The sequence below is a fragment of the Megascapheus bottae genome, chromosome X (assembly GCF_031878675.1).
Source record: "Megascapheus bottae isolate mThoBot1 chromosome X, mThoBot2.hap1, whole genome shotgun sequence".
NCBI classification, from domain to species: domain Eukaryota; kingdom Metazoa; phylum Chordata; class Mammalia; order Rodentia; family Geomyidae; genus Megascapheus; species Megascapheus bottae.
This window is the reverse complement of record NC_143547.1, coordinates 7,307,175-7,332,791: the sequence shown is the minus strand read 5'-3', so window position 1 is coordinate 7,332,791 and position 25,617 is coordinate 7,307,175. Positions and strand designations below refer to the sequence as shown.

At 42.1% G+C, this 25,617-nt stretch overlaps 1 protein-coding gene across 7 annotated transcripts in view; it reads left to right on the top strand.

The window, feature by feature from the left end:
• The window catches only part of Sh3kbp1 (SH3 domain containing kinase binding protein 1), a 320,820-nt gene that overhangs the window by 286,703 nt on the left and 8,500 nt on the right, over positions 1-25,617 (top strand). For 5 of the 7 annotated variants that reach the window (XM_090326683.1, XM_090326687.1, XM_090326685.1 and 2 more), the window contains 3 exons: positions 3,840-3,925; positions 18,424-18,533; positions 22,506-22,634. In XM_090326683.1, the coding sequence (XP_090182809.1) occupies positions 3,840-3,925; positions 18,424-18,533; positions 22,506-22,634 (325 nt within the window). The remainder of the gene's footprint in view (positions 1-3,839; positions 3,926-18,423; positions 18,534-22,505; positions 22,635-25,617) is intronic. The other 2 variants (XM_090326686.1, XM_090326688.1) reach the window with 1 other exon arrangement.

Genomic DNA, 25,617 nt, shown 5'->3' with positions numbered 1-25,617 from the left:
AAATTGGTGGCAACCAAAATATATGACTAAACCACAGGTTCAGAAGCAGCCAAGTTCTGAGAGACATGTGATAAATTCCAGAGCAAAACTCTTCCCTGCCAACAACTCCTCTCATATACTCCTCAGATACCCAGCAGATGTCACCTCAAATGATCTTCCTTTTTACAAAAACAAATTCAATCCAGAACCATTCTACCTCAGTATTCACAGTACAGAAGACCATTTTAGGACCCTCAGTTATTGAAGTCCATTCTATAAAGTAGTATTGGATTTACAGCTAAACTTTGAAAATCTCTTTGGTACATTGAGGCATCTCTAAATTACAACTGGTATTCTATAAACGCCACACAAATAGGGCCTATAAATTGTCCAGGGAAAAATGACAAGGAAAAAGGTGTGTATATGTTCAATACAAGTATGGTTTTTGCTGTGAATATTTCCTGTGATTTTCAAAAATACCTTCTTAATGGGCACATAGTAATTATACATATTTATAAGGTACAATATGACATTTCAATACATGTTCAAAATGTGTCACGATTCCACTGAGGTAATGGTTATATCACCTCAGACATTTAGCATTCTTTGGGTTAGAAACAGTCAGCCCCCGCCACGCCCCCACCCCCACCCCCACCCCCACCCCCTGCCACTTTAAAACATTCAAGTACATCTTTATCAACCATAGCCATCCTACCATACTGCACAGCACTAGGAGTTATTCCTTGTATCCACCTGCACCGCTGGGCCCATTAATCTTCTTCCCCACCCTCCCTCCCTCCTCCATCCCTCCAGGCTAGGGTGACCACTGTTCTATTCTTTATTTTGATAACCTTTTGACTTCGAGTTATTTTCTATAACATAATATCCTCCAGTTTCCCCCGTGTTGCTTCATTTCTGTTTTTTTTTCTACCTTGGGGCTGAACCCTAGGGTCTTATACACGTGGCATGTATGCCACCATTAAGTCACGTCACCAGTCCTTTAATCGTTTTGTGGCTGAGTAGTGTTCTACTGTTGTATATGCACATCGTGTTCATCTGTTCACAAAGGGTGATTACTATCTTAGTGAATGTGAGCAGTACTTCAATAAACATGGCAATGCAGATGTCTCTTCAGCATGCTGATTTCACTTCTTAAACTGTATACTCACAAGTGGCACAACTAGATCATATGGGGTTCTATTTTTAATTTTGTGAGGATCCTTTACACTGTTTTCTATAGTAGTTATTCTAATTTACATGCCAAGAGAGTAAGAGTTCTCTTTCCTCCGAATCCTCATCAGCATGCATTTATTTATTTATTTATTTATTTATTTATTGCCAGTCCTGGAGATTGACTTCAGGGCCTGAGTTCTGCCCTTGACTTTCCTCAAGGCTGCTGCTCTACCACTTGAGCCACAGCACCATTTCCTATGTATTATTTCCTATGTATGTGGTACCGAGGAATTGAACCCGGGTCTTCGTGCACGCTGGCTAAGCCAAACTCCTGGCCCCATCAACATTTATTTTTATGGGGTTTTTTGGTCAATTGTGGGACCTGAACTCAAGTCTTAGGCACTGTCCCTGAGCTCTTTTGCACAAAGCTGGCACTCTACCACTTTGAGCCGCGGTGTCACTTCTAATTTTCTAGTGGTTAATTAGAGATAAGAGTCTCATGGACTTTCCTGCCCAGGCTGACTTTGAACTGCAATCCTTAGATCTTGGTCTTCTGAGTAGACAGGATTACAGGTATGAGCCACCTTTTTCACAGTAGCCATTTTAATAGATGTGAGATGTTTTGTTCATGTGCTTCTGATTTACATTTCTGTGCTTAGTGATATTGAATTTCTCATATACCTCTTGACTATTTGTATATCCTCTTTTGAGAAATATTTGTTCTTGCCATTTACCCTTTTTAAAATTGCATTATTTGTGTTTATTCTAACATGTACAGTCTGAGGTTTGTCGAATCCATGGATGCAGAACCCATGGATTCACAGGATTTCTTTAAATAAGAGGATTCTGGAACACTGACAATAAATGTGTTAAAAATCAGGTTTCTCCATCTAACCACAGTAAGTGGCTCCAGATCTGACTGAGGCAATGGCTCTGAGGCCCCTGAGCTTTAGTCACCAGGTGATTGGAAATGGATCCAAACTCTTAGGCAGTTGATAAAAGCTGTGATTCTGCAGCCATTTCCCCTTCCAAGTTCAGTAGATCATATTCTACCTGAACTTCTGTTCCAACCCGTTTGTGAAAAATCTCATCAAATCCTACCCCCAAATCCAGGACAGTCTCTAGGCTGCGTTAATAGATTTCTTAATAGAAATCAAACAGAAGAGAAAGCATTGTACTGGGGCCTCTCACCTCCATTTGTGCTCTGGTTGAGAGAGCTTCAGGCTAAGAGTCAGGGCTATTCATTTGGAGACTCTAGGAGGCTCATGTCCCTCCACGGGGCCTTCTCTACCATGACAAGGATACAATTCCGCTACCCTTCTTTTAGAGAGACAAGCACAGGAGTTTCCCAACAACTTGGTTCAGAGGCTGCCACACTGTTTCCGACCCTTAGGGGTCCAGGGTTCCAACTGTAACTTTCCCACCATATCATTTTTCCCCAGGACACACCCAGCTCCAACATGCCTGCCCAGCATAGTGTGACCCTAGGTAACCTTGTTAGCTCATCTCTTCTCCCTTCTCTATGGGAGAATGTAGGCTTTAGCCCCAAGACCCCTGGCCACATGGGCCCCCACATTTGAGTCCTTGCTCAGCTATGTTTTCTCTTTTTCTTTTTATCCTTCAAAGGCTCTTTATTCTACATCCTCTCCACCTCTAGCCATTCAATCCTTACACAGTCATATGTTGTTATCTTGCATGAACTATGCCTTGTGTGTATCTCACCCATCTAAACTATGAGCCTTTTCAGCATAGGTGCCCCTGGCTTGTCCTTCTCTGTACCTCCAGAACTACAGGCTTATGATAGAGTAAATCTGTTACTCGTGTGCTTCAACTTAAGGCCCTCATGCCCTTCAGTAGCTAGGAAATGGACTATTTCATTTGCTTTGTTGGGAACAATTGCTAGGCTTCTCCCTCTCCTTTTCATTTTATGAGCAAGGACCAACCCTTGGGTAATGTTATGCAGAGTGCAGCTCCACCCTAGTAGTACATTTGGGGGAATTTGGATGAACTTTGTGCTATAAGTGAAGAGGCTTTGTTTGCCTCATCTTGGAGGCGGCTTCCCCTACCAAATGAACGTGTCTTCCTTCTGCAGCCCAGATATAGAGGGAAGTACCTTGTGTTCTGATGGGCATGGGGGCATCCACCCAGGAGTTATCTAATTTTATAGACCTGTGCCCTCAGCGCCAGCTTTTGAACTGCCAAATCTCAACTTGACACCTTGTGCCTGTCAACAGCCTGGCCAATGCCTCAGCGCCAGGCTCAGAGAACCTTTTTCTCAAGGTTAAAAGTAGCTGACCTCTGACAAGCAGCATTGGCTAAATTCTGTGTTCCTTAAAAGGGAAGCTCCCGGTTTGCCAGTGCTTATTGGCCATCCTCTGTATCCAGTAGAAGTTTGTTGCTAGACATACACTGGCGAATAGTCATTATTAAAATAGCCATCTTTGAAAATGTGTGCAGTAGAGGGGGATATCCAGTCTGCTGGCCATTGTGTTCTATGGCCTGTGAAGCTGGACCACTCATTGGATTCCACTGGCTTCCACTGGCAAGATAACAGTGCCATTTCCCTCATGCATAGCACTCTCCTTAATATGTGTGCCACCACAAGGCTGACAGAATGACAAGAACACACAGCATTTATTAAATTCTGGACTTGTGTTTTTTTTTTGTTTTGTTTTGTTTTTATGTAGGGGTGACGGTCCCAAGATTGACGTGGTAGGAAGTACTCTATCTGGAATTCTGGACAAGGAACTCTCTGACCGTGGCAATGACATTGGTAAGTAAGGACACTGTTTTGGTTTTTTTTTTGCATAGTTCAAAAAGAATCCTAGCATAGTTTGTCCTCTTTAAGGTATGCCGAGAACTAACGTGACCGCTGAAATGCCAAGCTGCCAGCCCTTGCTTGGCATTAGGTGCCAAGTTTTGTACAGAAGGGCATTGATGGTAGTTTCCACAGGAAATTGGAATGCCTAGGATTTTACCCTCCCTGGCTTTCACAAAATCCTTTGCAAGGTCTGAAAGAAAATGATGATTAAACCCTTTTTTTAAATAAAAGTAGGTCTGAGTACTTACATTTAAATTTTCTATTTGGCCTAAAAAGGTCATTAAGTGCAAATGCATAATGTCAGGGTTCATGGTAGATGCTGCTCTAAGTATCTTCACATTGACTTGAAAATGAATCTTGGTATGGTAATTGCCACTTAGTACAACCACCATGAGTGAGTTTTCCCAAGGTCAAGACCACTATGTGATAAACAGGAAATGAGTAAAATTGCTCTTGGTAAGCAAGTCAATGATAGAAATATATCTGGATGAAGTTGAGTCTACTGGAAGTCTGACCTGGGTAATAGCCATTTTAGGAAATCTAGATTCAGAGACAGTTTTTTTTCATATATTTTTATTATAATTAATACAAGGATTACATTATATTCACCAGATAGAAGGTGCATTACTTCACATACATTGATACCCTTTCTCATGTCTTGGTCCCCATTTCCCTCCCCCCACCCCCACCCCTCATCTTGTTTTCCTCCCTTCCCTATCTGACTTCAAATAACCAAATAAACATATATATAATATATCAGATAACAAGGTGAAATACTGTAACAATATGAGATAACCAAGGGACAGCAAAGTTTCTACTGATTGTGACAAATGAAGGAAACCATTGAGCCTATGTTCAGAGACAGTTTTTTTAACTTTGAGTCCCTTATTTGTTATCTCTCATCTCTTTTGCTGTCCCTTTCATATTGTTACAGTATTTCACCTTGTTATCTGATATATTATATATATGCATATTTGGTTATATGAAATAGGATAGGGAAGGGGGAAAACAAGATGAGGGTGGGGGTGGGGGGAGGGAAATGGAGACCAAGACGAGAAAGGTTATCAGTGTTTGTGAAGTAGTGCACCTTCTATCTGCTGAATATAATGTAACCCTTCTATTAATTACAATAAAAATATATGAAAAATAAAATAAAATGGAAAAAAATTATGGCAGGGGCCAGGAGTTTGGCCTAGTGGTAGAGTGCTTGCCTAGCATGCATAAAGACCTGGGTTCGATACCTCAGTACCACATACATGGAAAAAACTGGAAATGATGCTGTTGCTCAAATGGTAGAGCTTTAGCCTTGAGAAAGCCCAAGTACAGTGCTCAGGCCCTGAGTTCAAGACCCAGAACTGCCAAAAAAATTACAGATAGTTCTGTAATTTTTATTTTTACCCAACCCCTGCCTCTCATTGGTTATATCTTACATAACTACAGCAAAACATCAGCAAAGTCTATTTAGTCTTATTCAGACTTGCTGTTTTTAGTAATACCTGTGTATACACTGAGTACTCTGCACTTTTGTCATATGTGCAGGTTTGTGTATCTGCTGTCAAAGTACAGAGTTTCTCCATCCCCTGTGTTGTTCATTATAATCACACCCCCTCCCTCCCCATCCCCACCCCTTTTCCCTATCTGGATTGATTTGACATGGAAGATAGATTTCCAGGTTCATCTGTGTTGGCCAGTTAATTTAGAAACAAATAGCTAACACTTGGCTGGCCTTATAAAAAGCACTGAAGTGTCTGACGGAGACATTCTTCTTGATTGCTGCTTACGCCCCAGTGTGGGTACTGTTTTCTTCAAATCTGCTAATAGAGTTGTATCATTGCATAGTGATGACCTGTAGTCTCTGCCCTGACCTTGGGAAGGCTTGTGGGTACAATGTGTGGTTGTGACTGTAAATACCAAAAGTTCTTGTGCAGTTTCCAGAACCTGGTCTATATCCTCAGCCAGCCTTTAGGAAGCAGAACCTGACAGCTTGGGCTGACGCAATACCAGCAAAACGACTCTGGCGTGCTGTAGCTCTTGATCTGGTTAAAGGGCAAGGGAGAGTAGAACAGTAAATGAAAGGTAATCATTAGAACAAGTCTGCTTAAGTTCCAGTTCTCCACTGTGCTTCAGTATCTGGGCTCCATTTTAATCTAGTATGAATGATCGGGATAGTGTTGGTAAAGGTTGTATGGACCTTCACACCGGAAGGGAAACATTCTCCCACCTCCAGATATACAGTGCCACATGACTTGCTTTTAAGAGTCAGCCTTTGACTCTTGATTTCTTTGGGTATGAAGATATGTGGGATGGTTAGTGCCAAAATGTGAAAAGCATATTTCTCTGACTGATCAGATTGTTTGGAAATTCTGGGGTAGAGATGAGTGGAAGAGAAATATAGAGAAGCTTTTCATACTCTAGAAACAAAGCACCAGTTGTATGTGTTTAGGGGTCCAGAAAGATGATGCTGAGATTTGGTTTTCTCAGTTTGCCAAGGCATTTATTCCAAAAAACTGTAATCCACTGAGTTGGCACGTGTGTGTGTGTGTGTGTGTGTGTGAGAGAGAGAGACAGAGACAGAGACAGAGACAGAGACAGAGACAGAGACAGAGACTGACATGGCAAGGAAGGCACTAATTGGGAACTTTTTTCAAGCAGGGAATGTTTGAATGCTCAGTACCCAAGTGCAAAGCTATCTGGTTACTAAGGCCTTCACATACAGGACCTGTTTTCCATGGCTGTTCTGTCCATTTGGGTCACTGACACAGGTCTGCATGGATAGTAGAAAGCAATGTTGTTCAGAAGAAAGAATGTTCCTTGGGGCTAGAGTACTGGGACATGAGCCACGAAGAGGATTGCTTATCTGTACCTGGAAGGTAGATTTGCTTGAGTGGCATGGCTTGGGGCTGGAAAGGTGGGAGGGCAGTGATCACGTGGTGAGTTCATAAAAGTCCAGCCTTGCTTGATACAGTGGAAGATTTGTGCTGAGAAGGAAGAAGATGTCCTGGAAATGTAAGTAGGGACCTGACTGAATTGGAAAGGTGTGAGGGATTTGTAATTGCTTTCATAGGCAGTGGGAGCCATTGATTTCAACTGACATCAGAGTGATATAATCAGGCCATCATTTTTAGGGTAATAAATGATGAAGAGCATTGTAGGATCGAGCAAAGGAAGGAAAGCTCAGATGTCAAGGAGTCAGGCTATTTGATAAATGGGCCAATAGAGCCAGAAAGCATCTGCTTACAAAAGGATTTGAAAAGAAGGGATGAACATAGAAACAGTAATATTGAATTATTGCCAGGCCTTAGTAACAGATTGGGTGTGGGAATAGGGAAGAAGAAAGAATGATATGGTAGTTGTGAGGTTTGTGGAATCAAGTGACAAGGGTGAAAATAACATGGGAGCTGTTTGGGGGAAAATGTTGACTCTGAGCTTTGACTGGGCATTTCCAAGTTAATATGACATGAAGTCTGAAAGTGCATGTCTAAGGCTTTATAGACTGGTGGGGATTTGAGGTAGAGATTAATAGCTATCTGGAAACAGTGATGAGCACGGGATTGACCTTGGCAGACATGGGTTTGAGTGCTTAATCTGCTGCTTCCACTCCTTGGTCTTCCATAATTTCCACAAACACAGAGATTCTACTTTTTGAACTATAAATGCCAACATTTTTTTAAAAAAAATCAACTTCTTTACCTTGATTTCCAAACTTGTATCAGATCACATGTTGAGCTATTTAAAGATAAAACTATTTTGCCCCACACTGGTAGCTCATGCTTGTAATCTTAGCTACTCAGGAGGCTGAGATCTGAGGATAGTACTTAAAAGCCAGTAAAGTCTGTAAGACTCTTATCTTCAAGTAACCAATAAAATGCCTAGAGTGGAGGTATGGCACAAGTAGTAGAGCACAGCCTTAATTTAAAAAAATCTGCTGGCAGTTTGGCCTAGTGGTAGAGTGCCTGCCTAGCATGCACGAAGACCTGGGTTCGATTCCTCAGTACCACATACATAGAAAAAAGCCGGAAGTGGTGCCAAGGTTCAAGTGGTAGAGCTCTAGCCTTAAGAAATTTCAAGGACAGTGCTCAGCCATTGAGCTCAAGCCCAGACTGGCAAAAAAAAAATCTAAGGAACAGGGTTCAGGCCCCGAGTTCAAGCCCTCTTTCTGGCATACACACACAAAAGAAGATACAGATACTTTTATTAATATTGTTATCTGCTTAGAAGTATCTATTGGATCAGAGAAGTAAAGTCCTTACCATAATAGGGGAAGATGAACCTAGGACAGAAGACTACCCTGAAAGTCTACATTCAAGGAAAAGCAGTATCTTTGAACCTCACAGGGGCGAGGGAGGAGCAGATTTGAAGCAGGATTTCTTTAGACCCCCAAAGCCAAAATGTTCTTTGTAGGTAGATGGATCAAGGAGAAAAAGGCATTTCAGAGGGGTGGCTCTCTTTCGAGCTGCTTTTGTAGCATTTGTTCATTACTTTGAATCAAGGAGGAACTTATTTGTTCCAGAACATTTTTGCTAGTGGTTCAGACAATTGGAGCTGTCCAAATGTGGGTTGCAGTGAATAGCATAATACAGCCCTGAAGCCATTAGAAACCATCAGTGTTAGCTATAAATAAATTTGTGTTTCCTCCTAATAATGCTGTAATTTAAAATTATTATAATATTAAATTAGAGAACATGGCTCTTTCAGATCTCGTGTGGGCAGCTCCCAGCATCTGTCAGCTAGCAATAATTTAGAATGAAATCAATTGGTCCAAAACTAAGTTGTTGATGTCAAATTGAGATATTGTTTGTATCAAACTATGCAGCCATATTTCAAGTAACATAATAGAAAACATGGAAGAGCTCCAACACAAGCCTGCCTATGAATAGAAAAGAAAATTAAATTGTCCAGTTTTCTCTTGCTGACAGAAGAACCTCTGTTCCAATTGAATGAGAGATTATAGGCCACAAAGTCAAGTGCCATAACATTTACTTTTATTATGCCATATATTGTAGTTCCCACTGAATGGCAGGATTTATTGTTATACTTCAATACAAGAGATTTTCAGTACTTTTCTACCAAAGAACATAGCAACAGGCCTCCAGATAGAAAGCAGCCTGTGAACTAAGCCACCTCATTTCAACTAATTGACTTACAAAAAGCCTTTCTCGTTCTTCCTCAGTTGCTTGGCATCTTTGAACTGTTAGGTGTTTTTTTCCCCCTCTTCTATTCACATCTCCTCAAACCATTCCCACTTCTGCCTTTTTACATCACTCCCTCCCACTTGAAGAAGGGCAAGATTTTTGCCTTAGTCTTCAACTTGACCCACCAAGCTCATTTTGAGTGTATTTGAACTGGGGAGTAGTTTCTACCTTTAAAGGTTGGAGAACATGAGTCCTGGACATGGTTTACAAAATATAAGGACTGACTTGAGCTTGTCCTCACGTCTCTCACAGATTCCCAATAACCATAATTTATTTGGACCAAAAATGTAAAAGTACATCCTTGTGCCCTAAGAATGCTATTAAGAGCCAAAAGAAAAGAAAAATTGGAAGGCAGCATACCACCAACGCTATGAAACTGATGACAAATTGGAAATGTTCTAGAAGGTGATTGTCACACAGCTCTGGAAATGTACTAAAAATAATTAAATTCAGTACTTTAAATGAGTGAATTTTTATGGACTATAGCTTACACCACAGCAATGCTCTTAAAAAGAAATCCTGACACAGTGAGGTCCCAATCAGGAAAAAATAAAAATGACAGTTGACTAAGAATGTGGCATTAGAAGTGCCTCTCGGCCCCATTTTATAGAATATTTGTGGCTGTGTATAACAATACCACATCGGTGTTTCTGAGTTGTATGCAAACATAAAATTATGCTTTACATATTTTAGAAAAGTTTTCTAACGGTTTGTAGTGGAATCATTTTGGAGAATGGACATAAGTTTCCTTAGGATGTTAAATAAGTGAATTGTTTCATATAATTTTCTTAAGTTGAGGCCCATATGGATATTGATATATAGCTGATTACAACTGTGGTGATAAAGTAACCCCAAAGTTCTAGAAAGGATTAGCCATGTTTTTTTTTCTTTTTTCTTTCTGCCACTCTTGGGGCTTGAACTCAGGGCCTGGACACGGTCCTTAACACTTTTAACTCAAGGCTAGCGCTCTGCCACTTGTGCTACAGCACCACTTCCAGCTTTTTCTGTGTATGTGATACGAAGGAATCGAACCTAGGGCTTTGTGCATGCTAAGTGAGCACTCTACCACTAGTCTGTGCTCCCAGCCCTTTAGCAGTGTTTCCTAAGCATATCTGAGAGTGAAGGTGGTATGAAGCATATCTCAACAGTCTGTAATTCCTCCTTGGGGTACAATTGATCTTCTATAGGGGTGCACCTGGGGCTGAGTTTGGCTTAGTGGTAAAGTGCTTGCCTAGCATGCACAAAGACTGGGGTTTGATTCCTTAGTACCACATACATAGAAAAAGCTGGAAGTGGTGCTTTGACTCAAGTGGTAGAGTGCTTGAGAACACCCAAGGATAGTGCTCAGGCCCTGAGTTCAAGCCCCATGAATGCCAAAAAAAAAAAAGGAAAAGAAAAAAACAGCCTGGTGCTATAATCACTTCTCCCTTGCAGTGGAGAGAGAACACATCTGCCATTTCTTGACCTCTCCTCTTCCAGTATCCTTATTTTCTACTATTGAAATTAGCAGTGGAGAAAGCAAGAGAAAAACAAGAAGGAACTAATATTTACAGGAAACCTGCCAGGGTTTTTATTTATTTTTCTCAGCATCCTCAGCCTAGGAGGAAGGGTCTAATGATTTGTGTTTTTAGAGTGAAGAACAGGGAATAAAGAAACCTAGGTAGCTTAACAAACTAGGAGGGAGCAGATACTGTACAATGGTTTTTTGTTTTTTTTTTTGTTTTTTGGCCAGTCCTGGGCTTGGGCTCAGGGCCTGAGCACTGTCCCTGGATTTTCTCAAGGCTAGGGCTCTACCACTTGAGCCACAGCACCACTTCTGGCTTTTTGCTACATATGTGGTACTGAGGAATCGAACCCGGGTCTTCGTTTATGCTAGGCAAGCACTCTACCACTAGGCCAAACTCCCGCCAGTACAATGGTTTTGTAAGCTGGGATTTAGAAGAATATTAAAGACAAAAATTTGATCAACGCTAAATTCTAAATTTGTATTCTGTTCAGTAAAGCTAAACAAGACATACATAAAACAATTTAATAATGTCATTAATGTGAAATTTGAGTTCAATTGTATTATAAGAAATCATTTCTAGGGCCAGGAGTTTGGCCTAGTGAAAGAGTGCTTGCCTAGCATACACGAAGACTTGGGTTCGACTCCTAGGTATCACATATATAGGAAAAGCAGAAGAGGCACTGTGGCTCAAGTACTAGAGATCTAGCCTTGAGAAAACCCAAGGACATTGCTCAGGTCCTGTGTTCAAGCCCCAGGACTGGCAGAAAAAAAGAAAAAGAAAAAAGAAATCATCTCTAGGATTTCTCAGACAGATTTTGAGAGGACTTAGATCTCCTAGCTTTGGACTTGTAGATTTGCTGTCCTATAGAATATTAAATTAGGAACTTTTTTTTGGTTGGTCATGAGGCTTAAACTCTGGGCCTGGATGTTGTCCCTGTCACAATTCCAACAGCAGGGGCAGGTCAGCCATTACTTTTCTTCTCTCTCTCTCTCTCTCTCTCTCTCTCTCTCTCTCTCTCTCTCTCTCTCTCTCTCTCTCTCTCTCTCTCTTTCTCTCTCTTTTTCTCTCTTATTTCTGTCAGTTGTGGAGCTTGAATTCAGCCTGGACACTGTCCCTGAGCTCTTCAACTCACAGCTACTGCCCTACCCCTTGAGCTACAGCGTCATTTCTGGTTTTCTGGTGGTTAGTTGGAGATAATAGTCTCATAGACTTTAGTGCCCAGGCTGACTTTGAACTGTAATCCTCAGATCTCACCCTCTGAGTAGCTAGGATTGCAGTGTAGTAGCTAGGATTGAGCCACCACACCCGGCAGGCACTTTTTTAATAAAAATTAAATAGCCTTTTTTGGAACTAGAGAGCTGATTATTGGTCCTTGCAGCACTTGAGGTGGTTGAGCCATTTCTCGGGTTTCATAGGGCACAGTGCACCTTGCCACAACTAACCTTGAGAGTAACATTTGGAGAGTTCATGAGAATGAGCTTGTGTGGCTTGGGGGGCGGGGGGGCATGTGTGTGTGCATGTGTGTGTGTGTGCACGCACGTGTGCGCGCGTGTGTTCATGTGTATGTATATATGTATAGAGAACTACAAGTCCCAGCTGACCTGGAGTGAGTTGCCAAGACAGGAGCACTTTTCTTTTCTTTTCTTTTCTTTTTTGCCAGTCCTGGGCTTGAGTTCAGGGCCTGAGCACTGTCCTTGGAATTTCTCAAGGCTAGAGCTCTAGAAAAAAAGCTCTTGCAGCTTTTTTCTACATATGTGGTAGCAAGCACTCTACCATTAGGCCAAACTCCCGGCCCCCAGGAGCACTTTTATCTGAGAAGCATACCACACTCTCACAGGCAAGTCTCCTTTACCAATCATGTGCAGACATAGCATTGGAACCAGGGCATTGGTTGATGTTACCCAAGCCAAAGAATGACATTTGCAATGGCTCCTGTGAAAGAATCACATGATACAGTGTGAGGTGTGCATATGTATCCATCTGCAGCTCTGGCTCCTCGTCAAGGGTACAAGTCACAATCAAACTTCAGTTACGATCTGCACTTCTCAAATATGGTGACACAAAGCAGAGATTGTGCCAAAGGTCACTTGATTCAACAAAAGTGGAATAGACTGCTTCTCTGCTCGATTGCTCATTAACTATAGTAGTCCTCTGAACAATTTTGGTTGCTGATATGCATGTGTTCAAATTCACTCCCTGAGGTACCTCGAGTCCTCTCCTGGTCCCCACTCCTCTGGGCTCACAGAGTAGGTCTCCTGCTGAGTGAATCTGGTCAAGCTAGCCACCAGCATTCCATTTATTTATTTATTTATTTATTTATTTATTTATTTATTTATTTATTTATTTTGCCAGTCCTGGGCTTGAGCTCAGGGTTTGAGCACTGTCCTTGGACTTTCTCAAGGCTAGCACTCTACCACTTGAGCCTCAGCACCACTTCCAGCTTTTTGCTATGTATGTGGGTACCGAGGAATCAAACATGGGTCTTCGTGCATGCTAGGCAAGCACTCTACCACTAGGCTAAACTCCCGGCCCCCAGCATTCCTTTTAGAACGCTGATGCTTTCTGATCCAGCAGAGAGCTTTGATCTTAGCTGTGGAGAGGCTTGATCCCTGTTGTGAACTAAGCAACTCCATTTACAGACCTTCTCAGAGACGTTGGTTCTCACTAGAATCCAGGTACTTATTTTGCTTGTGAGCCCTGGACAGTCAGTCATGACAGCTGGCTTTGTGCTTAGTTAAGAGAGGTGCCACCAACATCTTTGACCCCAACACATTCAATAAAGGGCAAAAGCAATAAATAAACTCTTCACTGTGCCAGTAGGAAAACATACCTCATGGATACTATAGAAACATAGGGGAATGGTCAGACAGATGAAAATGGGAAGACCATTACATTGTTGCTTCATCTCATTGGAATCGTGTTTGGTGTAAACCGTGTGCCATCCTGCCCAAGCTACCTCTACCTGTCGGCCTACCACAAGGAATACAAGTCACTGAGGAGGAGTGCAGAGGTGTTTAAGGCTGTGCGGAGTATCAGTTCAGAGGGCTTTTGGCTTAGAGATGATCAGGATGTCTGATACCCATGTGGACTTGCAGCAAGCCTCAGAAAAGCTCACTTGTATGCAGAGGTGTCCTGCTCCTTTCATACCTTGCTCCCTGCTTCTCTGTGGGAGGAGTCTTTCCATTCTAGGTCCAGCCTGATCTAGGTCCAGCGTCTATACCTTTACTACATACCAAGACCCTTTTCCCTGGACATTGTACATCTGGAGGCACACCTTCATAGGATTCAAAGTAGTCTTACACAACAATGAATAGTCTTACACAGCATAATAATCTTTTGCTACATCCACATTCATTACAGCTCTACACGAATGTGGAAGTAATATGAAACAGATGGCACTCAGCCCTCAGATTGCAAATGATATTTACTTCACTTGGGATATTTCTCACCTTTTGCCCACTTATTGTGGGTTGTAGGTTCATAGATTAACAAAGCCTAGTGTGCATGTGCGAGTGTGTGTGTGTGTGTGTGTGTGTGTGTGTGTGTGGCAAAAATAGTGGGTGGCAGCATGTGAAACTAAATCTTTTCGTACTCCTGACAGGGTGTTCTGTGAACTTCACACGAATTGTAAGTGCAAATAGAGGAGCTAATCTACTCTGTCCATATACCTTTCGGGGGGTGTATTCATTGCTCATTTTTCCATTGGTGACTCAGCTAGCACAGGTGTTCATGTGAACTATAATAATGGGCCCATCGTTTTAGTCTGCATGTTTTCTGTATTTGCCAAATGACTGATACATGGGATGAGATTTTCTTCCCCTGTCCAAGGTTCCTTATGATGCTGCTTCATTTCGGAGAAAGTACCTGCAGACCTATGGATTTAGTATTTTCTTATCTTAAGTCTTTAAAAAAATGAACAGAGGATTCCTGACCTTGTTCATAGGTCCTCATTCTCAACTGGCAATGACATTAGTGGTGTATGAATGCAAATTTTTACCTGTGTGATTTGAATGGATTTTCACATGATTTCTCCTTTATAGGAAAATAACCCTGTGAAACTGATGGTTCAGATAATTCTCCCATTTTTATGGTGGAAAACGGAAGCTCAGAAAGGTCATTTTTTAATCTAGTCAATAATCATTTATTGAACTCTCATAGCAAGCCAGGAGTGATGTGACGCCTGGGAAAACAAAGATAAAAGCCACAGCTTTGTTTCTGGCTTGGTGGATGAGGCAGATAAATCAACAAGAGGAACGTCAATAGACAGCAGTGAATGCTGAGGTCAGAGTGATGGGTCAGTGGGGGAGTACCAGCTCAGGCCTTGGGGTGTGATTTGGCTTACAGGAAGAGGTCCAAATTGTGGTACTGAGTCTCCATGGTAGGAGAGGAGTGTGACATACCCAGACAGACACTCGGCATATCTTTCTCTGATGGCAACTGGTACAATGGTCAATGTTTTGGGGGATAGAGTATCACTGGGGTTCCAGACAAGAAATTCTAACAGCCTAATGATCTGTAGGGGTTATATACAAGGGACTGGTAGTAGCCATGTTGCCAGGCTTTAAATGTAGTGAATTTCCATTCTAGGATTCTTTGTTTCAAATCCAAAGCAGTGGCTTATAACGAACAGTTATTTAAAAGCTCCCAAACAGTTCCGCTGGTGTCAGCTGGCCTGTCTGTCATGTAACTATAATGCCTCTGTGTTTTTAGTAAATGTACTTTAGGTCACCTGTACTCTTTGGTACTATGCCTCCTAACCATGGAAAGTGAGAGTGCATTTCTAATTAGACTAAATAAGGTAAGGGTTTGTCATAAAAGCCAAGAGTTTCTTGTCCTTAAGAGACTTTTCAGCATTTACCAGTTTGATAGTTTGGGATTCGCTGATAGGCATTAAAATCTCTTTTTCTATTAAGAGGAAACCTTCCCAGCCAGGCTGAGAAAATTTAGATCACGTTTCAGTTTGGTTCATTTCAAAACCACCATGAAAATTGGGACATTTTCTTCACACCACAATGAGTTAGTCATGGAAATTCTTCCTTAATACAGCCACCATAGCCATAGTCATATTATGTGACAGTGTTGGAGACTTTGTCCTCTCTGCAGTGAGAAGGAAGTGTACTTCAGTTCTTCATCTGTGGAAACATACTAGGATAACCTGAGGTTCCCTTTCTCCTTCTTAGAGCATCTTTTTCTTCGTGACAGCTTAGTTTGGTTACTGTTTCCTAAAAGTGCTCTTTCTAAGCTAAAGCAACTGAAAGTTAAACTTGCCAGAAACATGCATTCTGAAGCTAAGAGTGGATCCCCCAAGAGGGACTGAGTCTCTTCTTATTCATGAGTGACAGAAATGAGGCAGTCTTGTCCGCCATCTGTTGTGGAGATGCTTGCTGAGTGTGGCCAGGCTCCAGTGTGTGCAGGTCTTTTGAGTACAAACCTCAGCCAATAGCGCTCGGTGCCCAGCCAAGCTTCCCCTACCACCTTGGCACAGAATGCTGCCTTCAGCCCTGCAGCTACCACCTCATGTCTCCACTAGGAGCCGCCTCTTTAAGTTACACTCCTGGAGTAGTTTTCCCTCAAGACAGTTTGTTCGTTCATTCGTTCACTCTTTCTTGACAGCTTATCAAACAGCCCCCCCACCTCAAGAATGTGGTAGTCATTGTTCACATGGAGACAAGTATTCTGAAAGCAGAAGTCATTGCAGACCACTACCTCCAAGGTTATCACATCCTGGGCTGGGAGTTTGCCCTAGTGGTAGAGTGCTTGCCTAGCATTCGTGAAGACCTGGGTTCAGTTCCTCAGTACCACAATACATAGGAAAAAAAATAAAGCCGGAAGTGGTGCTGAGGCTCAAGTGGTGAAGCTCTAGCCTTGAGAAAGTCGAAGGACGGTGCTCAGACCCTGGGCACCCAGGTGGACTTGTTTCAGTGGGCTGAGGAGTGGAGGAGGGCCAAGGGAAGATATGTCTTGCCTAGAGTGACAGCAGAAGTTTCTTTTCTTTTTTTTTCTTTTTTGACACCCTTGGGGCTTGAACTCAGGGCCTGAGCACTGTCCTTGGGCTTTCTCAAGGCTAGAGCTCTACCACTCGAGCCACAGCACAACTTCCAGCTTTTCCTATGTATGTGGTACGGAGGAATTGATACTCAGGAAGTAGGATATGATCATGGATCAGGGCCAGCCCATGGGAAAATATTAACTCAACCAATCAATTGGGTATGGTGGTGAGTGTTTGCTATGCCAGCTATGCGGGTGACATATATAAAAGGATCAAGATCCAAGTAGGCCCAAGCAAAAGAATGAGACACAGTCCAAAAAAAATCACTAAAGCAGAAAGGGCAGAGTGGTTTGGTTCAAGTAGTTGAGTTCTTGTCTAGCAAGTACCAGTCAGAGTTCAAACTCCAGAGTCAAATTTTTTTAAATGGCATGTACAGAAATATAGCATACAGGATTAAGAGGAAAAAAGCAGAATGCAAAATTCATTGAGCATGCAACACATTTTTGTTTGTTTTGTTTTTGTGTATTCCTCTGAGCATTAGTTATTGAGATGGAAGCAACTCTGAGCAGGGCTCATGGTATTTGTTGGTGTCGTCTCAGCCCTGACATCTCTAGGTAGCACAAAGTAGTTACTCAAGTGTTATAGAGTGAGGGAATAAACAGACAGATGCCTACTGAAGATAGCATCTGCATTGAATGGTGACTCTGGAATCATGGTTTCAGGCTCTGTGTGGAAAGGCATGTTCCTCTTCTCTAGGTTGAGTCTAACATTAGAACAACAGCTGTTGGACAGATTATTGTGGTGAAAGTAGGAGGAGCTGGCTGGCTATCTTGCCTTGGCTTTTAGAATTAATGACTGAACCAGGCACAGGTGGCTCACACCTGTAATCCTAGCTACTCAGGAAGCTGAGATCTGAGGATCATGGTTCAAAGCCAGCCTGGGCACAAGAGTCCATGACACTTTTACCTTCAATTAACTACCAGAAAACTGAAAGTGGCGCTGAGGCTCGAAAGGAAGGAAGGAAGGAAGAAAGGAAGGAAGGAAGGAAGGAAGGAAGGAAGGAAGGAAGGAAGGAAGGAAGGATAAAAATTAATAGCTGACCCACATTCATTCACCTGCCCCTGCTGTTGGAATTGTGACAGTGCCTTTTACACTGAGACTGCAAGAATGCTTTTTTTTTAATTGTATTTTATTGTCAGGATAATGTATAGAGGGGTTACAGTTACATTCATCAGGTAGTGGGTGCATTACTTCTCGAACCTTGATACCCCATCTCATGTTTTTGTCCTCCTTTCCCTCCTCCCCCTCCCAGTCATCTTGTTTTCCCCCTTCAAATAAACAAATCAGTGTATATATAATATACCAGAGAGACTGCAAGATGTTTTGTCTACTGAAATAGACTTGGACTTATAGAAGAATTTCTATGGCTCTGAAAGATTTATGAATAGAACCATTGCAGGCAAAGCAAAAAGTACTAGTTCTCTCTCCTGCTTGCTAGCATGTTAAACTGTGGAGAAAGTGTTTGTCTTATTCAGCTTGAATCACCTGTCTTGACTGACCCAAGGATAATCTGGCAAATATCATGTAACCCTTCTATTAATTACAATAAAAATATATGAAAAAACAAGCAAAACGAAAAAAGGTGAATCATAATTTGGATGGAAAGGGTGATTATTAAGGAAAAAGAGATTCTTGTAACATATGAATCTTTTCTCATGCTTCTTTTCATTCTTAAAAAATTGTCTTATGGCTTTGTTTTAGACCTAGAAGGTTTTGACTCTGTGGTGTCATCTACTGAGAAACTGAGTCACCCCACCACAAGCCGACCAAAAGCTACCGGAAGACGCCCTCCATCCCAGTCTCTCACCTCTGTAAGTGTGTCCTCACTTTTGTGCAGCTGCAAAGCAACTAAAACCTCTTCCACAAGTGGCTGATTACAGACAGCAGGAGAGGATGCTAGGCCCCGTACTGTCAGCTAACGTGACTGGAGAGTCTTCTTGAATCAAGCAGTATTTCTTTCTACCTGTTCTGTGTGATTCTGTCAGTAAGATGGCACCTCCTGTTTCCACCTCCATTCTCTCTCCTTCTAGATCGGTGAGAAACTGGTAAGAAAAAAAGGGTTGCACTTTATATTGAGGAAAGGAAAGTAAGTTTAGTTTGCTGTATCAACAAAGCTTTATTTAAATCTTCTACTATAGAGCCACTTTTATTTCCCCGAATCCCATCACTGTGCCCTTCCATGGAGTCTCACGCAGGACTTCCAGACGTTGTTTTTAATGTTATGAAGCAGCTGGTCACATAGAAGAGACCAATCCAGACATCCATGATCACCTGTCCGAGTTTGTTGGTTGTTATTCGAATAATTGCTAATTGCAAATCTGTTATAGCTTTATTGTACCAAATTGGAGCAGGATGCATAAAGAAGAAAGTGTGTTACATGTGATTGTGCCCCAGAGCAAAGAACTGCTGGCCTCTTGCTAGATATTCTTCGATTTAGAATGGCTTGGGATTTGTACATACATAGATATTTCTTCAGAATCAGGATGACATTGTGCACATAGTTTTGGAACTTGCTCGTCCTTTATTTTTGCTGCACACCTTTCTCCCCAGTCATTACCCATTTTTTCAAAATAGCACATCTAATGGATGCTGACTCTTCTAACATGTCAGTATATGAGAGCACCTAACCACTATACCATTGGTGCATATGTATGTTCCTCCAGGTCTTTCTAGACAACACTGCAGTGAATATCGCTGTAGAAAAATATTGATGCTGCAATATGTTTGTTTTCACCATATATTGCAAACTTGCCCTTCACAAAGGTTAAATTTACCCTCTACAAGCAGTATATGTGTTCATTTGTTCAATCTACCTGCCTACCTACTATCTGTGTGTCTACATCTGTCTGGCTCCCTTTCTCTATATGTGTATATGTGCATATATACAATATATGTGTGCATATGCCTATATACGTTTGTATGTATATTATATGCATATATATATGTATATATCTCACATCGCCTACAGTCTTCACCCAGGTATACTAAGGAATTAATCTGCTACAGATTTCTCTTTTCCAGGACGTTTTCTCTTTTTACTTCATCACTAATCCCACCTGAACTGTTACCATGTAGAAAAAAAAGAATGCTGCTTCCTTTGAGCCTCTTCTCTCATATCTGGTCAGGAAGTGTGTTTTGTATGAAACAAACCTAACTGTGTTGACACCTTTTGAGAGAAAGACTTGAAAAAGTAGCTTCCTTTTTCACTCATCTGTAGCATTCTGTAGCAACACTGCATTCTTTCCCACTCTTTTCCCTTCTCCACAGCCCATCCAAGCCTGCACACATGCACACACACACACACACACACTCACTCACTCACTCACACACACCCTATCGATTATTCCTTAGCATCTCTGCATTTCAGTTTCTCAATTCTGCCTCTTAATCTTCTGTCTAAATCCTTCATCATTTTCCTTTTCTTTCCAAATTCTCCAAAACTTTTTTTTAAAGTCAAGAGAACCTTTTGTCTTTCCGAATTAAGTATACAAGTTCAGACTGTCACCCTTCCCTAGTCCATGTATCCCTTGTTGAGGAGTTTGTGTAAATTTGAGGGGATCAAGGACAGGCATCCCATCTTCATCCTACTTTTCAACTACACAGTTACAAATTCACTCATTGAACAGATATTTATAGACATGTTTCCTGTGGACTGGACATTGTGCCAGGTTCAAAGAACACAGCTGGGAATGCGAACAACATGGTCACTGCCTGCTGAAAGCTTATGGTTCCATGTCTTAAGGTTTGGCTGTTTACAGGGAGTGTTTGCCAATCAGAGCAACAGGATATGATGGTGCTTTGATGAGGCATGATGGAGATACTGTCTCCCCCTCTTTCTCATTCATCCCCATTTGGCTGTATGTATTGAATTCCTGTTTTGTCAAAGGTAGCACCTATGGGATTTTCATAGCCAATAGGATTAGTGAATAAAGACATGTTCCTAAAAGGCCACAGGTGGAGAATGATTGTGGAAACACCAGTTAGGATTTCCGAGCCTGGGGTCAGTCATTCTCATTGAAATGAGTTATGTTTATAGGATTCAGAGAGCAAAGCTTTGATTGGCAGCTCATGCAACATAGGTTGTATAGGAAGAAACAGACTTTTTGAATAAAATCTCAAAATAATAGGATCCAGGCATTGTATGGTCATTGAACAGTTAAGCCTGGATTAATTTTTTAAAAAATAAAAAAAAGCTTAGTGGTAAGATGGAGTTACTTTTATGTAATTGGACTTTCAGATTAAATGAAGATGAACAAGTAAGACCTCTTAAAGCAATCATTTTGCTTGAAAAATAACTTTCAGCCTTGGCAAATAAAATAAACAGAAGACAAGTACTGATTTGGATGGTATTTTTTTCATACTGTTGGCCTGGGCACTGTCCTTGAGGTTTCTGAAGGCCATCGCTCTTACCACTTAAACCACAGTACCACTTCCGGCTTTTTCTGTACATGTACTGAGAAACCAAACCTAGAGCTTCATGCGTGCTAGGCAAGCACTCTACCTCTAGGCCTTGCTCCAAGCCCCTGCAATTTTTTCTTAATGATATCAAATGGTGTGGTGATTCTGACAAGGACAATTTTTCTGCCCTAACGATTTGGTTAAATATGAGCTCATCTAAACAAATCTCTAGAAGGTTTTTCATTTAAAAACAGATTCGTTGCTATGTGACATTTCCCCCAAACCTATTTCATTTGCTTTGTTCTAATCTAGGGAAATTCTAGCTCAGAAATCATTTCAGAACCAAGTGAATTCTGGCTAATTCCTCCCCATTCGTCCAGCTTTGAATCTTCATAGCAGTCTTATAGTAAAGAAGAAAAGCTATCTTACACCTGGCTTCTGGTGGCTCATGCCTATCGTCCTAGCTTCTTTGGAGACTTGAGATCTGAGGATCATAAGTCAAAGCCAGCCTGGGCAGGAAAGTCCATATGACTCTTACCTCCAATTATACTAAAGAAAAATAAAAGCCACCTTGAGCCACACTATCCTTGAGCAAAAACAAAAGTTCAGGGGCAATGCCCAGGCCCCGAGTTCAAGCTTCTGCACCAGCAAACACAAAAAGATATGGTGATATCAGAAGGGATTGCCATTCTGTAACATACTTTAGCAAGCACAGACTCTGACCTGGTTGTTGGCCGTCCTCAGTAATGAGGGCAGAGATTTAGCCACGGATACTAAAGGAGAGATGATTGTGCCTAGTGGGCAGTCTATGCTGTTAGGACTGTGTATATCGTTGTCACTAGACCACAGGCCCCTTGCCTTTCTTCTCAAACACAGCCTGTAAGGCACTTTATGCACAGATTTGGTGATCCTGGAGAAGAGTCAAGGAAAAGAATGTGCTGAGGATGGAGGAGAAGGAAATGAGAGGTAGACTCCTGTGAACCCTTCCATGACACTTCCCACCCCACTAGGGCCTAGACCACAGGTAGCATGCCATCAGCATCACTGTCGTCCTAAGATCAGTGCTGGGCACACAGCAGCAAAGGTTTGGAGAAAGGAGGGAGGGAGTAGGAAAAGATGGACATTGATGAATGATTGCACCGGTGATATGATGAATGGACATCCAGAGAAAGATCCCTGCTTTAGGCAACTTTGCTTCCGAGCCCCAGTTCTGCCACAAACCAGCTAGGCGACTCTCTCTAGTCCACAGATCTCACTTTCCGCCTTACACTGCTATTGTAAGGAGACATTAGCATGGAGCACTTTGAAAAGCAAACAGCATCATCAATAGCTGTGTCGGCCAAGGTATGATTCTGACAAAAGCATTTTCTTTTGGCTTTATCCAGTCTTCCCTTTCAAGCCCTGATATCTTTGACTCCCCAAGTCCCGAAGAAGATAAGGAGGAACACATTTCGCTTTCGCACAGAGGAGTAGACGTGTCCAAGAAGACTTCAAAGACTGTTACCATATCCCAAGTGAGTGACCAGCCAGGCTGATGTGTCCCCTACCCTTCCATGCATGTGCTACACGGAAGATGGGTTATACACCGATCAGGGATGAACAGTAACTGCAGGTGTTTGTCATTCTTTAGTGACAGAGACCAAAAGCCCCAAGGCATGTTGCAGAGTCTCCAAACATAAACAGAATCCCTGAGCTACAAGGTCAGTTGTTTGTGCTCTGTGATTCTTATGGTTGGATCTTCTCATTATACCATCACCCACGCTTGAACAAATACCCTTACACACCACTAGTGCAAAACAACAACTTTAAAAGTCTTGCGTATCTAGAAAGACATTAACTCTTTTGAATGCTATTATGTTCAGAGGTAGCAAAAATTATTATTGAAAGATCATAAATATGTATAACTAACATGGGTTTCTTTTTTTCCTAACATGGGTTTCTTAAAAGGTAATTTGGGTAAAGATAATTCTAGGATGAATTTGTACTCTGAGGCATTTTAACTCCATTGCAAGCCTAAGCAATGGTATATCTATATTTTTATTTGTGAGAAAAGAAACCTAGCTGGGCACAGTGACACATGCCTGTAAACACAGATGTAGGCTGAAATAAGAGGATCTTTTGTCCTTAGGAGTTCAAGATCAGAGGAGCCAACAGACCCCCCATCTCAAAAAAAAAGAAAAGAAAAAAGGATGCTCTTTGGTATAGCATTTGCCTAGCATACACAAAGGCTTAATTCCAGGGAAAGGGGAGAAGAGAGGAGGAAAGAGAGGAGAGGGAAAGAAAGAAGAAAGGAGGAGAGGGAAGAAGGAAGGAAGGAAGGAAGGAAGGAAGGAAGGAAGGAAGGAAGGAAGGAAGGAAGGAAAGGAGGGAGGAGAGAAAGAAAAAATTATTTACTGCCTGTAATTTTTTTTTTGGTGATGTTAGGGTTCGAACTCGGACCCTCATGCTTGAGCACTCTACCACTTGAGCCATCCCTCCAGCCATTTTTGTTTTATTTTTCAGAAAAGGACTTAGTTTATGTCCAGAGCTACCATGGATTGAGATCATCTTTTCCTCTGCCTCCTGAATAGCTGGGATTAGAGGTGTGAACCACCATGACCAGCTTGTTTCTTTTGGTTTTGTTTTTGTTTTCTTGTGTTTTGTGTTTGAGACAGAGGGTCTTTTTTTTTAAACTAAGGCCAGCCTCAAACTGCAATCCCTCCTATCTTCTATCTCAAAGCAGGAACTGTGCAAGTGACACTGTGGCTCAAGGGGTAGGGCAGTAGCCTTGAGCTGAAGAGCTCAGGGACAACATCCAGGCCAAGAGTTCAAGCCCCATGACTGACCAAAAAAAAAAAAACCAGGAACTGTATAGTCATTTTTTTTTGCCAGTCCTGGGCTTGAACTCAGGGCCTGAGCACTGTCCTTGGAGTTTCTCAAGGCTAGAGCTCTACCACTTGAGCCTCAGCACCACTTCTGGCTTTTTTTCTATGTATGTGGTACTAAGGAATCAAACCCGGGTCTTCATGCATGCTAGGCAAGCACTTTAACCACTAGGCCAAACTCCCGGCACCTGTACAGTCATTTGAAGCAAGAAGTACCATAAACAAAGATTGGGTGGGATTTTTCTTCCTCATAGATTAAAGAATTTACAAGTATAGATTTTCTTAAAAATCTGATCTAGTAAGCAAAACATGATCCTATAAAACAGATCAATTTTAATTATCCACAAAACCAAAGCATTCTTTCTTTATAAAGGATTCCATTTACTGAGATTGGATTTGGACTGCTGCTACTTCCCCCTCCCCTCCCCCCAGCCACAGTAGACATACCAAGTTTCTGGTTTTTTCTGCCATCCCTCAGGTGTCTCTACAGTGACATCTACTGGTGGACAATGGCTTTTCATGTTTCTGATTTATGCAGTTCTAGTCCATTAGCCTATTTCACTTCCCTGGAGTTGTCAGGTTGTATTTTTCACTGCTTCTAGTAATTCCACTTGAGCTAATTTGATCAGAGAGTGTGGTGACCTATACTCTGTGAGGGATTAAAAAAGTACTTGGTAGTCAAAATGGGCTGAGAATGCCAGTGACACAGGAAATGCCAAGTGAAGCAGCTATTGAAGAAGCATCAGTGTCGATCAGTGTTAAGGGCATTGGTGGGCTGTGAGAAATATGAGAGGATTCAGGATGGAAAATGAAAGCAAGAATGAGCCCAGGAGTGGATAATCAGGAAAGGAAATAACAGGAAAGAACAAATCTGCAGACACGATTAGACTGAGGAGGTTACTCAACCAGCTCTCCAAGCCTCAGTTTCCTGCTTGGTAAAATGTGTGTGCCAGTTGATGCCAGCTTACATTGTAGAGCTGATGTCCACCATGCGATCCAAGCTCCATAAATGTCAGTTCCTCTTTTCTCGTACTATAACTCCTACTAACAACAAAGCCCAGGCTGGCGGAACGTTCTCCCTGGCAGCCGAGAACACTTTTCCTCAATGGTAACTTGGCAGAGAAAAGGCGAACAGAGAGGCTGGGAACGATGGCCCATCTGCTTTTGGCTCACTCAGCCTGTCTCTGCCTCTAGCACAGCCTGAATCCACACTCTACCTCCTCACTGCCACGCCAGCCAAGCCCCTTCTTGGCACTGCCTCAGGGTGGCCGGCTGAGTGCCTATTGCTGGAGGAACTCCCGGGGCTTACAGTGCCAAGTTTCACTACCAGCCTCAGTATCCAGCCTGTCACTTCTTGGGGTCCTAGCTCGTTACTTTGCCCTCACCCCACCTGCCCACCGCCTCATTGCCTTGCTCCTGTCTCTTCTCTGAGCCTGCGAGATATCTACCCTGTCTCTTTCTGGCTTCCTCGGGTCACTTCTTCAGGCTTCTCCTGCCTGTCTTCATCATCCTTCCCCTGGCTCTCCGGGGGAATGACTTTCTGTTTCAGAATTTTCCTGCAGCTCTGGGTCTCATCCAGCTCTAAAAGCAGACAAAACCTATTATCCTATGATCTCCTGAGGCTTCTATTCTT